Genomic DNA, 15292 nt, shown 5'->3' with positions numbered 1-15292 from the left:
CCAAGGACACCTTTTTTTTTTTCTTAAAGATTTTATTTACTTGTTCATGATAAAGAGAGAGAGAGGCAGAGACACAGGCAGAGGGAGAAGCAGGCTCCATGCCGGGAGCCCAACGCAGGACTCGATCCCGGGACCCCAGGACCGCGTCCTGGGCCAAAGGCAGGCGCTAAACCACCGAGCCACCCAGGGATCCCCCAAGGACACCTTTTAAAGATTCTATTCACATTTATTGATTCCCAGGAGGAATTAGGGACAGTCCTCCAGCACTTCCAGGGGGAGTCCAGCCTCTAGCTGCAGCATGAGGGATCATAGCCAGACCAGAGAAAGCACTTGCCAAAGATACCATCAGCGGCCTTAGTCTGCAGCTTGATCAACTTCCTAGACAAATGTGATAAAAGAGAAATGGTAGGGGAGCAGGGCATCATGTGTGTTCCTCTCTAGTGAAATCAGGGAAGACCTCACTGAGGCCCCTCAGGAAGAAAGTAGCTTGGTCAGCTGCCGGCCAAGACCCCTCCCACACCTCGGCCTCCCTCCAGATGCTCTAACTGACCAAACCACTCTGCTTCAGGGCCTTTGCACCTGTCATTTCCCTACCTGCAATTTCCCTCATAACCCCAGCACACTAGGCACACTAACCAATGTGCTGGGAGAAAATTCAGGGTAAGGGCCCTCGTGATAAAGGGCACAATCTGGGCAAAGGCCAGAGGAGGAACCCAGCTCACAGAACCAGAGGAAAAGTTTACCTGCCACCTGGAGCTCCACTGGGTCACTGAGCTCAGACACGAAGGGGATGGGCAACCATGAGCGATAGCGGCAGCTGTAGTTGCCTGCGTGCTGGGGCCCCACATAGGTCAGTACAAGGTCCGCTGAGGGGTGGGTGGCCCAGACCTGGGTTGAAGGCTCCTTTTTGCCTTCCTGCAACAGCTCAAAAGTGATGTGCGGCACGACTTCCGGCACCTGGCCCTTGCAGCGCAGGATGGCATCACGTCCAGGAATCATAGCCCCACTCCACAGAGCCTGGAGCTGTGGCCTGGGAGGGGGTCCTGGGTGGAGCAGTCAGTGGTCAAGTGAGGTCCTCTCCTCAGACAGCAGCTGCCCCAGTGCCCCTCTGCCTTCCTGCCTCCCACTAAGCCCAGGCCTGCTGGCTGCTCCACCCACCAGGAAGCTACCCTGTGCACACACCTTTCCTCCTTTTCCTGGTCCTGAACAGAAGTGGCTTCTCCTATTATCCTCCCTGTCACCCTCTTCCCCAAGATCTTGCATGTTCCCTAGACCTGGGCCTGCTCTGAGACTTCCTGGGGTCCCCAGCACTTGGCACTTTGGGCCTCAGGACAGGTGTGGAAAGAAAGAAATGGCCATGGGAAATGATGTTCCTGGCCATGGAACAGGAAATAAACCAAATGGGAGGCATCCCCTAGTAGGCTGTGGGCGGCAGCCTAAATCAGCCCAAATTACGTTTGTCTGAAAGGTCTGCTATGCGGACAGGACTGAGGCCTGGAGCACTTCCCTTGGGCACCCTCCTTTGCTCATGGCTGCTCCCACCCCACCAGCTCACCATCAATGCGCAGTTCCAAGCTCGAGCTTGGAGCAGAGCCGGCGAAGGGTGGCGCAGTGTCCTTGTAGACACAGCTGTAGTTGGCTGAGTCTACCACCGAGACATCTCGCAGCTGGAAGCAGGCCTCTGTCCCCTCGGGGCTCAGGACATGGTGCACTCGGCGCTTTCTGGCGACCTCGCTCACCAGGGCGAAGCGCAAGCCGGCCCGGGGTGCCTGACACCGCAGCTGCACCAGCGTGCCGGGCGTGGGGTGTAGAGTCTCGGGCTCCACAGAGAGCTCCGGAGCTGGGAGTGTCTCTGCAGGGAGGACACGGGCTGATCCGGGTGCCAAGGGGGAAGGCTTGGGCCTCATACCCCATTCAGCCTGGTTCCTCCTGCCTGAGAGCCTATGCGGGCCCCCTCTCTCCCTCAACTTAAAACTGCATCACCCTCCAGACCTCACCAGATACCTCACACACTGTCCTGTACTATTCCTTATTAGTTCGTTTGTCCATGAAAACAGATGTGGGGAAGGGATTGAGTTTTGTCACCAAGCCCAGGATGTGCTCCCCTGCAGGCCTGGATCCTCTTTTGGGGTCAGGCCTCCTGATCCCCGTCCTTGGCAGGCCCTGCAGCTGCAACCTGGCTGCCTTCAACAAACAGGTCTCCAGTGCCCATCTGGACCCGGGAGATAGAGGGGACCCCAGGCAGGTGACATTGCCTGCACAGCCTGTGGCAGACTTGTGTGTTCATCCAATTATTCTGATTGAAGTTGCTGAGCTAATTGTCTCATTCTCAGGGAAACTGAGGCCAGGTGGATGAGTTGGGAATGGGCCCCCACCAGAGCCCTCCAGTTCCGGGGGACCCCTCTCTGGATCCCTCCTCCTGTTCCCCGCTCCCAGAGCAGAGCACTCTTGCCCTCCCAGCCCCATGTCCACGTTCCAGCCTGGGGCTGCCAGCTCACCATCACTCAACAGCAGCTCGACAGGCGCACTGTCGGAAGACCAGGTTTGCTGGCCATGCAGCTGATAGCGGCAGGTATAGAGACCGCCAGACCCTAAAGCCACCATGTCCAGGTGAAAGGAGATGCGGTCTGGGTTGCTGGAGCTTCTGCGTACCAGCAGCTCCTCTTCTCCCTGCCGCAGCTGGAAGTCCACGCCGCTCAGGGGCGCCACACAGACGAGAGTGGCGTCAGCACCAGGGCGCAGGAGACCTGCAGACTCTCCCTGGAAACTCAGCTTGGGTGGCAACGGTGCCGCTGCAAGGCAGGGAGGGTCAGTAGAGCTAGAGTCCTGGAAACCCCTGCTGTGGGACTGTTCCTGAGAAAGCTATAGTCACCCAAGCTCCCAGACCTCTGCCCTCCCTGCAGTAGCCCCAGGAACACCCTTCTTTGTGGCCCATCCCCAACACCCCACCCCCACCCCACCTCGCAGGGCCACAGTGTCCATGTTTAGGTCAGGTGTGATCCATCCAACTGTGTGACCACTGTTTCCCCAACCCAGTTCTGGGCAAGGTTATTCAGGGTTGAGGGTGAAGGTAAACATAGCTCTGACTTCCAGGAGCCTCCTATCCCAGGAATCCCTCTGGGATCGTCCACACACTCACCCAGTTCCTCGACTGTCACAGTAGCACTGGGCTCAGAGGGTGCACCTGCTGCGTGGGTCCGGTAGCTGCAGCTATAATTGCCAGGCCGATGAACTGGGAAGGTGGCCTCCATGTCTTCAGGGGCCTCAGCCACCTCCAAAAACTGATCATTGCCTTCCTGCCTCAGCAGGTAGGTCACACCACGAAACCCCCCATGGCACAGCAGTTTCGTCTTCAGACCCGGTGTGATCCAGGACACGGGCTCAGTTGAAAGCAAAGGTGGGGGTAGGGACTCTGCGTGTGGAGCAGGGTTGATGGGTGGTTCTAAATGACTTGACAGACATGCGAGCCCAAACAGACCAGGACCTCCACACTCATGAGGGGCATCTGGGTGGCTCAGTCGGCTGAGTTTCCGACTCTTGATTTCCACTCAGGTCATGATCTGAGGGGGTGGGGGGGCTCCATGCTCAGTGGGGAGTCTGCTTAATGATTTTCTCTTTCCCTCTCCCTCTGCCCCTCCCCCCATGCACAATTTTCTGTTTGTCTGTCTGTCTCTCTCTCTCTCAAATAAAGCTTGAGAGAAAGAAAAAAGAAAATATCAAGGAGATAGGGAGTTGGAAGACATTGATGGAGGAAAGGGAGGCAAGGATAAGAGACGGGAAAAGCAGATATGGTAAGGGAAGTGTGCTGGGCTTTTTCCCAAGTACTTTCTGTAGATTCAGTCATTTATTCCTCACAACCTTCTGGGATCATCATCATCATCCTCATTTTACAGATGAGGAAATGGAATCAGAGATGTAAGATGACTTGCCAAAGGCCACCTAGCTGCTCAGGAATCCCCACCCACCCACCGCCACCCCCATGCCAGAAAAGTAGGACCAGGAGAGTAAGGAATGGAGGGAGGAAGTGAGGAAGTGAGCAGCCCTCTCCCTACTGTCTTGTGGCCCCACTAAAGCCCCTGCTTACCTGCTCCAGTCACCTCCAGGAGGTTGCTTAACTGAGTCCATCCGCTGTTCAAGCCAGAACGGCAGCGGTAGAGGCCCCGGGTGTCACTCGTCACTGCTCCTAGCGGGAACCGGTGCTCCATGGCCGGTAAATCAAGGTGTACAAGTTCCTGGGTTACTCCATCCTTGAACAGCTCAAAATCCGGAGTCCCCAGGCGGGCCTGACATGTCAGCGTCAAGTTGGCCCAGGGCTCCAGCAGCGATTCGGCCTCTGCCCACAAATTCGGCCGGGTCTCAAACACTGCATGGCAGGTGGAGGTCAGTGCTGGGTCCCAGGACAGAGGCTCACCTCTGCAGGTGCCCACCATCCCCAAGACCTGATCCGGACTTACCTAAGGCTGCCTTGGTCGCTGGGCACAGCAAGAAACCTGCGGGGACCGCACCTGTGAGACCCCCATTCCTATCCCTCCCCTTTCCTCCCTCCCCTTTCCTCCCACCCCAAGGGACCTTGGCCCCAGCAACCTCACCCCAGAGCACCAGGAAGGCCCCAAGCGTGGACATGATGGCCAGTCTCCCTCCAGCCGGTGAGTGTCTGTGGTGATAAAGCCCAAGCAAGGGTGGCAAAGGGGCAGCAAGGGGCATTGACCTCTTCCCTATTGTTTGTCCTTCCCAGAAGGCAGGGGTAGGGGGGTGTTCCTGCAGGGGACAAAGGGCAAAATTCCAAGGCCTTGGAGCCTCATCAATAACTATAATCAATAATTATGTATAATTAATAAACTAAGTAATAAATAATGATTATTTTAAAATAATATAATTTAAAAAATTAAAAATAATATAATTAAGTCACAAACTAACAATATCAACAAATGATATGACTTAAAATATGAGAAATACAATTTATTTTTTTGAGAAATACAATTTAAAAATAAAAATTAAATTAAAACAAAACAAATAATATAATAAATACTAATTGATAAAGGAAATTTTCATTTAAAAAAAATTTTTTTATTGGAGTTCAATTTGCCAACATATAGCATAACACCCAGTGCTCATCCCACCAAGTGTCCCCCTCATTGCCCATCACCCAGTCACCCCAACCTCCCTGCCCACTTCCCCTTCCACTACCCCTCGTTCATTTAAAGGAAATTTTTAATTTTTAATGTTTGTGGACCCTGCTCCAGGGCTCCCAGGAAGCTGTATTTCAAAATTTATCAAGATCAAAATGACTCCGCAAAACCTCAAAGCGTGGGCTCTGTGTCTGCCCTGAGCACACATTGTGTGTCTGCTTCGTTAAAACAAACAAGGGCAGCCCCAATGGCCCAGCAGTTTGGTGCCGCCTTCCCTTCCGCCATGGGGTGTGATCCTGAGGACCCGATTGAGTCCCACTCCCTGCATGGAGCCTGCTTCTCCCTCTGCCTGTGTCTCTGCCTCTCTCTGTCTGTCATGAATAAATAAATTTTAAAAATCTTTAAAAAACAAACAACAAAAAAGAGCATTTCAAACATAGAGATGAGAAAAATTTTAAAAACAACCTGGGCCTCATAAGATTAAAGTCATACAGACTTGCAGATACTAAAAACAGAAGATAAAGTCTGTAACTTTCTGAAATGTCCATCATGATGATTTGTAATTCTTTTTTTTTTTTAAAGATTTTATTTATTTATTCATGAGAGACACACAGAAAGAGGCAGAGACATAAGCAGGCTCCATGCAGGGTGCCCAATATGGGACTCGATCCCAGGAGTCCAGGATCATGACTTGAGCTGAAGGCAGATGCTTAACTGACTGAGCCACCCAGCTGCCCCTGTTAACTCTTTATGTAAAAAAATATATATATCCTTGCATCAAATGTTTCTTCCCTAGAGCACTCTCTTCTTTGTGCAAACTGTATCCTGGGCACCTGTCCTAACTTGGGCTCGAATAAAACTCTTTTCCTTTCTCTTTAAAAAATTTTAAAGTGTTTGTTCATTTTACATCAATATTTCTTGGCATAGTCAACAGGATATCAGAGCAACTCGCCTGAGAACATCTGGGGATTATCTGGAACTCAGTGCTTGGTACCAGCTTGGGCCCTCTGTGCCCCTCTGGCTCCTCAGCACCTCATGGGTGGATGTATCTGGTGAGATCTCCTGATGCCTGAACCTCTTCAACTTGAGTTGGCAGTCCTGACTTTAATTTGAACTGTTAAAGGTTACCAGTGATGCCCTCTAAGGGGGTTGATGGGTTAGTTGATTTAATTTGGCATTATACTAATTGATGTTATTAATATATAAAGCTTGAGTAAATTTTCTGGCTAGAAATATGAATAGCTCAGCTCAAAGAGAAGGGACACCTGCTCCTTTGAGTTAAATGGTACTTTCAGGTGAATGAAGGCCTAGCAGAAGTGTCCGAGGATATTCCTCAGATGTGTAGTAGTCCCATAGGAATTTCCCTTCTCATAAGGTAATTAGTGATTGGCTCATCCAGGAATACACACATAAGGATTGATTTTGCAATGCTCCAAGCCCACTCACTGGTCCTAGACCTCACAAGGGTAAAATTATCTGGGGTAAAATATTCTACATTCAGACTTTTATGTTAATCTATAATAAAGATGCCTTATAGGAAGGGACCTGATTGATGGTCTGAAGAGGTAAAGATGAACAAAAATTTAAGACACCTGACCCCCTTCCCAATAGTCAGAATAATGAGGAAAAGGAAGAAGAAAATAGGCAGACACTAGAAATCCTAAATACAGTCCCCCCACCCCCCGCAAGCACAAGCACCAGAACCAAAGCCCAACCCACTGCCTGCTCCTCTTCCAGAGGGCTAAAGAGCACCCAGAGGAAAAGATAGGAGACAGAGGTTTTTTTTTTAAGACTTTTATTTTTATTTTTTAAAGATTTTATTTATTTATTCAAGAGAGACACAGAGAGAGAGGCAGAGACAAAGGCAGAGAGAGAAGCAGGCTCGCCGAAGGGAGCCCGACGTGGGACTCAACGTGGGGCTCGACGTGGGACTCGATCCCAGGACGCCAGGACCATGCCCTGGGCTGAAGGCAGGCACCAAACCGCTGAGCCGTCCAGGGATCCCCAAGATTTAATTTTTAGGTAATCTGTACACCCAGTGTGGGGCTTGAACTAACCCTGAGATCAAAAGTTGCACTCTACCGACTGGGACCCAGAAGACAGGTGCCCCAGAAGACAGAGGGGGAAAAAAGGAAGGAAGGGAGGAAGGAAAAGAAAGTTTAAATCTGTCTCCAGCCTTGCCAATGGCACCCCTGATGCCTCTACCTCCACCTCCTCCTGTTCTTGTACTCACACAGCCAACCCTTCTACCACCCTCTGTACTTCTGTACCATCAGCTCCTGCTCTTCCTCCCCTCACTATCAAGGAGCAAAAAGCACCCCAAGCTGTTGGGACATCTCCTTACGAGGTTCAAACTGGAGCACCTCCAAAATCAACATGAAGGGGCCCAGGTGATCCCCTGGATCTAAACAGCCCGCTTTAGATTTCCCCACAGGAGCCCCAAGTAAAATTGTCAAATGGGGATACAAACTGATTAACCTTTTAGTGGACACAGGTGCAAAATATTTGATATGAAAGCTAATTCAAGGTTATTGGTTTAATTAAGATAAACATGTTAGAGTTATTTCATTAAATATAAAAAACTTTTATTTTACCAAGGTTTTCTAAAGGTCAAATAAGTTCATGTCATCTCTGTTGCAATCTGTAAACAAAAACATTTTTTTTAAAAGAATTCCTTTTTTTTAAAATTTATTTATTATTTATGATAGTCACACAGAGAGAGAGAGAGAGAGAGAGAGGCAGAGACACAGGCAGAGGGAGAAGCAGGCTCCATGCACCGGGAGCCCGACGTGGGATTTGATCCTGGGTCTCCAGGATCGTGCCCTGGACCAAAGGCAGGCGCTAAACCGCTGCGCCACCCAGGGATCCCCAAAAACATTTTTTTCAAGATTTTATTTATTTGAGAGAAAGAGCGCAGGTGAGCCAGCATGGGTGTGGGAGAGAGACAGAGGGAGAGGGAGAAGCAGACTCCCTGCTGAGCAGGGAGCCCAATGTGGGGCTTCATTCCAGGATCCCAAGATCCTGAGATCATGACCTGAGCTGAAGGTAGACACTGAGCCACTCAGATGCCCCAACAAAAACAGTAACTTAAAATGATGGTTAATTTTGCCTGTGTTGTACAATTTTCATGGGTAATTGTTAAAAGGAAATAGGCTAAATAAATAAAATGTTCATAGATAAACTTTTAAATACCTTCCAAAATATTTAGTAACCCAAAACTTTGAAGTTTTGCTAAGTTAAATGATAAATTGGGTTGAAGATATCATTGGATATCTAAGTCTTTTTTAAAAAAAGATTTTATTTATTTATTCATGAGAGACACAGAGGGAGAGGCAGAGACATAGGCAGAGGGAGAAGCAGGCTCCCTGCAAGGAGCCCAATGGGGTACTCGATCCAGATCCCGGAATCAGGACCTGAGCCGAAGGCAGACACTCAATCACAGAGCCACCTAGGTGTCCCTGAATATCTAAGTCTTTATCGAATAAGATAAAATCTTGAAACATTAATTACCAAACCATAAGATTTGTCTGCTTTTGTCTTGTTACAGAAAAAAACTAAAGATACTTGGGTCTGTTAATAAACGTATGTTACACTTTCTATAAAAATCGAACCATGGGGCACCTGGGTGGCTCAGTAGGTTAAGCGTCCAACTCTTTTTTTTAAGATTTTATTTTATGTATCAAAAAGAGACACACATAGAGATAGAGGCAGAGACACTGGCAGAGGGAGAAGCAGGCTCCATGCAATGAGCCGACTTGATCCCAGGACCCTGGGATCACACCCTGAGCTGAAGGCAGATGCTCAACCGCTGAGCCACCAAGGCGTCCCAGCATCTGACTCTTGATTTCCGCTCAGGTCGAGATCTCAGGATTGTGGGATTGAGCCCCACGTAGGGCTCCGTACTCAGTGGCAGAATCTGCTTCTCCCTCTCCCTCCACCCCTCCCCATACTTGTACACATACTCTCTCTTAAATAAATAAATAAAATATTTTTAAAAATTGAAGACGCCTGGGTGCTCAACGGTTGAGCATCTGCCTTTGGCTCAGGGCATGATCCTGGAGTGTTGGGATCAAGTCCCATATCGGGCTCCTTGCATGGAGCCTGCTTCTCCTGTCTCTGCCTCTCTCTGTGTGTCTCTCATGAATAAATAAATAAAATCTTAAAAAAAAACTTAATAAAATAAAATAAAAATTTAAAAATTGTACTATATATAATAAAACACATTTCTAAAAATTATGAAATATATTCATAAATTTGTCACTCTAAAGAATTCTGGTATAACAGTTCACAAGTGATTCCTACTTAGTTTTAACTGGAGACTAAGTTTAATAATACTTAAAATTATTATATAATAAAAGTATTATAATACTTAAAATTCTGCTAAATGTAATTAAGACTGATAGAAAATGATAAAGAGAACAACTCTGAATGTAGAAAAGTACATTATATACTTATATGTCTTATATATCTTATAAGACAGATATAAGGAATGAGTATACATTTTTATTGAGGGAAAAGAAAGTAATTTTGTCTTGAAATGAGACTGGCTACTTAGGGAAAATGTAGGACAAGATCTGAATGAAATAATTTTATGCATGATTAGGACTAAGACTAATACTTTTAAAAATTAGTGAGTTTTTTTTTTTAATATTTTTTTAAATTTTTATTTATTTGTGATAGTCACAGAGAGAGAGAGAGAGAATGAGGCAGAGACACAGGCAGAGGGAGAAGCAGGCTCCATGCACTGGGAGCCCGACGTGGGATTCGATCCCGGGTCTCCAGGATCGCGCCCTGGGCCAAAGGCAGGCGCCAAACCGCTGCACCACCCAGGGATCCCAAATTAGTGAGTTTTAAAAGTATACTGGCATAAATTAAAATTCGGCTTTTCTCCCTGTTAAAGAGACAAGGTTTTCTTGGTTTGTTGCCCTACCCATGAGAAGAAATTATAAACAAGGGTAGGTTTTCTTTTTCTTATCTGCTCAAAAAACAAGATTTCTATATTTGTTTTTATCAAGTTTTTAATTTATTTTTATTTTTTAAAGATTTTATTTATTTATTCATGAGAGACACAGAGAGAAAGGCAGGGACACAAGCAGAGAGAGAAGCAGGCTCCATGCAAGGAGCCCGATGTGGGACTGGATCCTGGAACCCCAAGATCACGCCCTGGGCCAAAGGCAGGTGCCAAACCACTGAGCCACCCAGGGACCCCAGGTTTTTAATTTCTTTTTTTTTTTTAAGATTTATTTATTTATTCATGAGAGACACAGAGAGAGAGGGGCAGAGACACAGGCAAAGGGAGAAGCAGGCTACCTGCAAGGAGCCCAATGCAGGACTCGATCTGGGGCTCCAGGATCACACCCTGGGCCGAAGGCGCCACTAAACCACTGAGCCACCTGGGCTGCCCGGTTTTTAATTTCTTAAGAAAACTAAACTTTTCAATATTAAAAGAGCTAAGTTTTGCTAGCAACCGTATAACCTTCTCTTATGGCCACCTTAGTTAAATGGTTAAATAGATAATTAAGTTTTAAGTTTTGTAATGATCTGTGATGCTATATAGGATACACACACACAGACTTCCAAGAAATGTAAATCCTAAAAAAAGTCTTTTGACCAATTAGGCTTATTTATTTGGTATGTTGAGTTACATGGAAAGCATTGTCAAACAAATAATAAATCTTCTTAGTTTCTATTATGTGGATAAATGCTAAAACTGTTCCAAAATTTATATAAAGCTCCTAAAATTTCAATATCTTCAATACCTTACCAAGTGAGTAAAGAATGTCACTTTACTAAAGTAAAGAATGAGGTTTGGGGACCTCAAGATCTTTTGGGGACCTCAAAAAGAGGAATTCACCCAAATCTACAGGTATTTCAGAAAAGTCCAATGGCAGGTTATTTGACTGGGCTTCTGGCTTTAAATAGCTATTTAAGGCTCAATCAGAAATTCCTTATTTTTTTTAAATTTTATTTATTTTTTTAAAACTTTTAAGATTTATTTATTCATGATAGAGAGAGAGAGAGAGAGGCAGAGACACAGGCAGAGGGAGAAGCAGACTCCATGCAGGGAGCCCAATGTGGGACTTGATCCCGGGTCACGAGGGTCATGCCCTGGGCTGAAGACAGGCGCTAAACCTCCGAGCCACCCGGGCTGCCCAATCAGAAATTCCTTATAAAAAGTTCTAGCAGGGGGACTCCTGGGTGGCTCAGCGGTCGAGCTGATCCCTGAGTCCTGGGATTGAGTTCTACATCAGACTTCCTGCCTGTGTCTCTGCCTCTGTGTGTGTGTATCTCTCTCTGTCTCTCATGAATAAATAAATAAAATCTTAAATAAAAAAATAAAGATAAAAGAAAAGTTCTAGCAGTTAAATGTCTGCCTTCTGTTCAGGTTGTAATCTCGGGGTCCTGGGATGGAGTGCTGCATCAGGCTCCCTGCTCAGTGGGGAGTCTGCTTACCCCTCTGTCCCTCCCCCCACCCCACTCTACCCCTCATTCTTGCTCTCTCTCATGCGTTCTCTCTCAAATAATAAATAAAAATTTTTTTAAAGTATCAGTCCCTTTTTTTTTTTTTTTTTTTTAAGATTTCATTCACTTATTCATGAGAGACTGAGAGAGAGAGGCAGAGACGCAGGCAGAGGGAGAAACAGGCTCCATGCAGGAAGCCTGACATGGGACTGGATCCCTGGTCTCCAGGATCAGACCCGGGCTGAAGGCAGCACTAAACCACTGAGCCACCCAGGCTGCCCATAAATCTTTTTTAAAAAAATGTTTTTGCAAAACAGATTTAGAAAAATCTATATAGTCAATCACTATTCTTGCTGCACTTACATAAATTATTAGGCCAAGTTTCTTAAAACTGAACTTATTTTACAAACAAATTAGTCTTAATTTAGCTATCTCTGACAGGAAGGAGGGTGACTTTAGAGAGAAAGATTATATAACATTTTTCTAGTTCCTAAATTCTAGTTTTGTTTAATTATCTTTGAGTATTTGCTGTTTGCCTCTAAAACTGGGCTGGATATTGAATTCTGGTTTCCTCAGATATCTGATTCTGACTCCAAACCAAAGTTTCTTCTCCAAACCAATCTTCTCTCATTCACTTACCTTAAAATCATTAAGAACTAAAAACTACCTTTTTGTTTTCCTCCAGCCTTGCAAACTAAAGCTAGACAATGTGAGATAAACTCAGAGAAGTTTCCACAATAGCTCATGTACAGACATTCTTTTTTTTTTTTTTTTTTTTTTAATTCTTGAGAGACAGAGGCAGAGAGAGAAGCAGTCTCCATGCAGGGAGCCAAATATGGGAGTCAATCTGGGGACTCCAGGATCACTCCCTGGGTGGAAGGCAGATGTTTAACCGCTGAGCCACCCAGGTGTCCCTATGTACAGACAATCTTATGGCCAGTCGTGTTCTACAGGCCACTGAAAAGGATCACCAGAGACATTTGAACTACGAACAAGAAAAATCCATCAGATTGCTGCTGCCTGCCACCACTCCATCTGAGGTGCTTCAAACCTGACATCTAAAAATCTTCTCACTGGGGACTCACACAGTGATTGATAATCTGCTTCTACCATTAACTGTTTTTCTTTTGTTTCCATACAAATGCCTCTTATTAATTACCTGATTGCTGGCTGAACAAGGCAGAGTCATATGGCTAACACCACTTGCTATACCTATATCAACTCCTCCTGGGAAATATGGATCCAAATAATAAAAATCAAACAGCAAGCCATGTGGCTACAAGAAGCCCTTGACTACCACAGCCCCCTTTCCAAAGTGGCTGGGATTGGTTTACTGGTATATTCTCTTGGATACTCACTGGTATCAGATCAATTTTAGAGGGAATAACAAAATAGGGTTTAACTATTGACACTATTACAGTTTCTTAGAATATACTTGAGGATAAAACTAGTGATGTCATAGTGCCAAACTATGTAAAGGAAATATCCAAGTTCTCAGATAAGGGCTATCTCTGATATCCTTCCATTAGAACAAGGGAGTTAACAGCCTGCACCATGCCAAATGCTTTCATTCTTTTTTTTTTTTAAGATTTTTATTTATTTATTCATGAGAGACACAGAGAGAGGCAGAGACATAGGCAGAGGAAGAAGCAGGCTCCATGCAGGGAGCCCAACATGGGACTCCATCCTGGGTCTCTAGGATCATGCCCTGGGCCGAAGGTGGTGCTAAACCGCTGAGCCACCCAGGCTGCCCCAAATGCTTTCATTCTAAAGTCTCTACTCCACCCTAATTCAGCATGGAGCAGTTGCAGAAGATGGACCATCTTTTCATGTTGCATAAAAGTGGAATACAGGATTGACAATTATAACAGGAAAAAACTTACATGCCTGACTCCTTGTTGCTTCTATTTCCCTTGCTGCTGTGACCCATAGGTTAAAAACTTCTGCTGAGCCCTGCTTATAGACATGTTACAACCAAGGTTTGCAAAAACTGCTCTTTATCCAAAACCTACCTTGGCTGAGGAGATAAAAGTAGCTAGAACCGTCATCATCCTGAATCATCAAGATTGAGGAATAATAATAATTCAGGGGAGAACTGGGACTGTGCCCCTTAAGGCTAATGAGACTGAAGCTAGCAGAAAGTTTAAAACTTGTTTTTCAGAGAACTGTTTCCTGGAATCAACTATTGTGTCTTTTCAGATCCCACTGACAAATCCAATAGCTATCTCTGTAGAAGCCTGGACTCAAGGTCACATGACTGTTCCCAGTGCACGAACAAACAAGGCCCTGCATTCTTTACTAGAGACAAAAAGCCTACAACCTCATTCAGGTTATACCAGCTCTTAGAGCATACCTATGACCCACTTCTCTTTGTCCTAAGATAACCCCCTGACATCAGGGATTGAATTTTGCCTTGTTCTGATACTAAGTCTCCACCTCAAAGTAAACATAAGAATATATTGTTTTTGCACAAGATTCACAACAGCCGTGTAACTTTATTATTATTATAGAATGCATTTTGGCTCATTCATCCAGTGTTCTCTGACCCCCCATAACCCTGCTTTGTCCAGTGGACCACAGAGTGTTTGGGGATTAGCCTCAACTTAGTCATTCTCAATCCCTGAAAGATCTGGATTCCCCACCCCCATCCCCTGTGGAAATGGCAGCAGGCCCTCTGAGGAATATCTACTGTCTATTCTTGTGGCAGATCTGATCCTTTCTTAAGAGGGACTAATCTGGGATCCCTGGGTGGCGCAGCGGTTTGGCGCCTGCCTTTGGCCCAGGGCACGATCCTGGAGACCCGGGATCGAATCCCACGTCGGGCTCCTGGTGCATGGAGCCTGCTTCTCCCTCTGCCTGTGTCTCTGCCTCTCTCTCTCTCTCTCTCTCTCTCTCTGTGACTATCATAAATAAATAAAATTAAAAAAAATTATTTAAAAAAAAAGAGGGACTAATCTACCTTCAATCCAGGGGCATTACATCTGGCAACAACCTAGGTCTGGAAACTCAGTGATACTGTGAGTCTTTACTGTGACATCTCAGAGTCAGGCTTCTGAACACCAGATTGAGAGTATTTCCTGTCACATTGGTCAAATGGCTTTTTAGCACGTTGCCCACCTGAGGTAGTTTCCTTGCAAGGAGGTCTCCATTCTCTCCAACTACCTCTTATTGCTCCCTAGACCTCCAATTCGAGTGGACATGCTCTAAGTGGACAAGTGTAGAATCTGATGCTTCTATACTCTAAAAGAATTGCAAGGCTTTACTCATGTGTTGGCATAGACCTGGAAAATAAACATGGGAAGAGCATCTAAGACTATCTGACCAAGGAGGATGAGATACAACAACACTGGGCTGGGTCAAATTTACTTATATGGGCCAATTTACAAAGACTGGATTTAAGATGTTAGATTGAGTAGCTTGAGGGAGATTTTGTTTGGTAGACCTGGCTCACAGTGGCCTAAATTGGATGAGGTTGAATTGGACTTCCCTGGTAAAACATGCAAGAAGGAATCTGAAGGCTTAGGGGCAGAGGAATGTGGAAGTATTTATCATGTGCAATCTGGTACATGCATGTACACACTCATCCCCTACACACAAACTCAGTAAAGAAGAGGACACCCTTTTTAAAAAGACATTGAGAAATAGGTTAGTTACGAGGGTATCTGCATCCCTGAAAAGTAGCAGTGCCCTCTAGGCCAGTG

The 15292-nt window shown here is 45.9% G+C and overlaps 1 protein-coding gene across 1 annotated transcript; it reads right to left on the bottom strand.

Annotated features, from left to right (window-relative positions):
• Nucleotides 1-205: 205 nt before the first annotated feature.
• On the bottom strand, nucleotides 206-13754 carry A1BG (alpha-1-B glycoprotein). The gene is made up of 9 exons (XM_077911722.1): nucleotides 13604-13754; nucleotides 4590-4758; nucleotides 4455-4490; nucleotides 4085-4363; nucleotides 3140-3412; nucleotides 2499-2792; nucleotides 1556-1852; nucleotides 744-1043; nucleotides 206-378 (listed from the first exon to the last, which is right to left on the bottom strand). Exons 1-9 carry the CDS (start codon nucleotides 13640-13642, stop codon nucleotides 371-373), a joined length of 1695 nt encoding a protein of 564 aa, XP_077767848.1. The 5' UTR covers nucleotides 13643-13754; the 3' UTR covers nucleotides 206-370.
• Nucleotides 13755-15292: the final 1538 nt, after the last annotated feature.

Source organism: Canis aureus, chromosome 1 (assembly GCF_053574225.1).
Source record: "Canis aureus isolate CA01 chromosome 1, VMU_Caureus_v.1.0, whole genome shotgun sequence".
NCBI lineage: Eukaryota > Metazoa > Chordata > Mammalia > Carnivora > Canidae > Canis > Canis aureus.
This window is presented reverse-complemented; position numbering and strand designations above follow the sequence as displayed.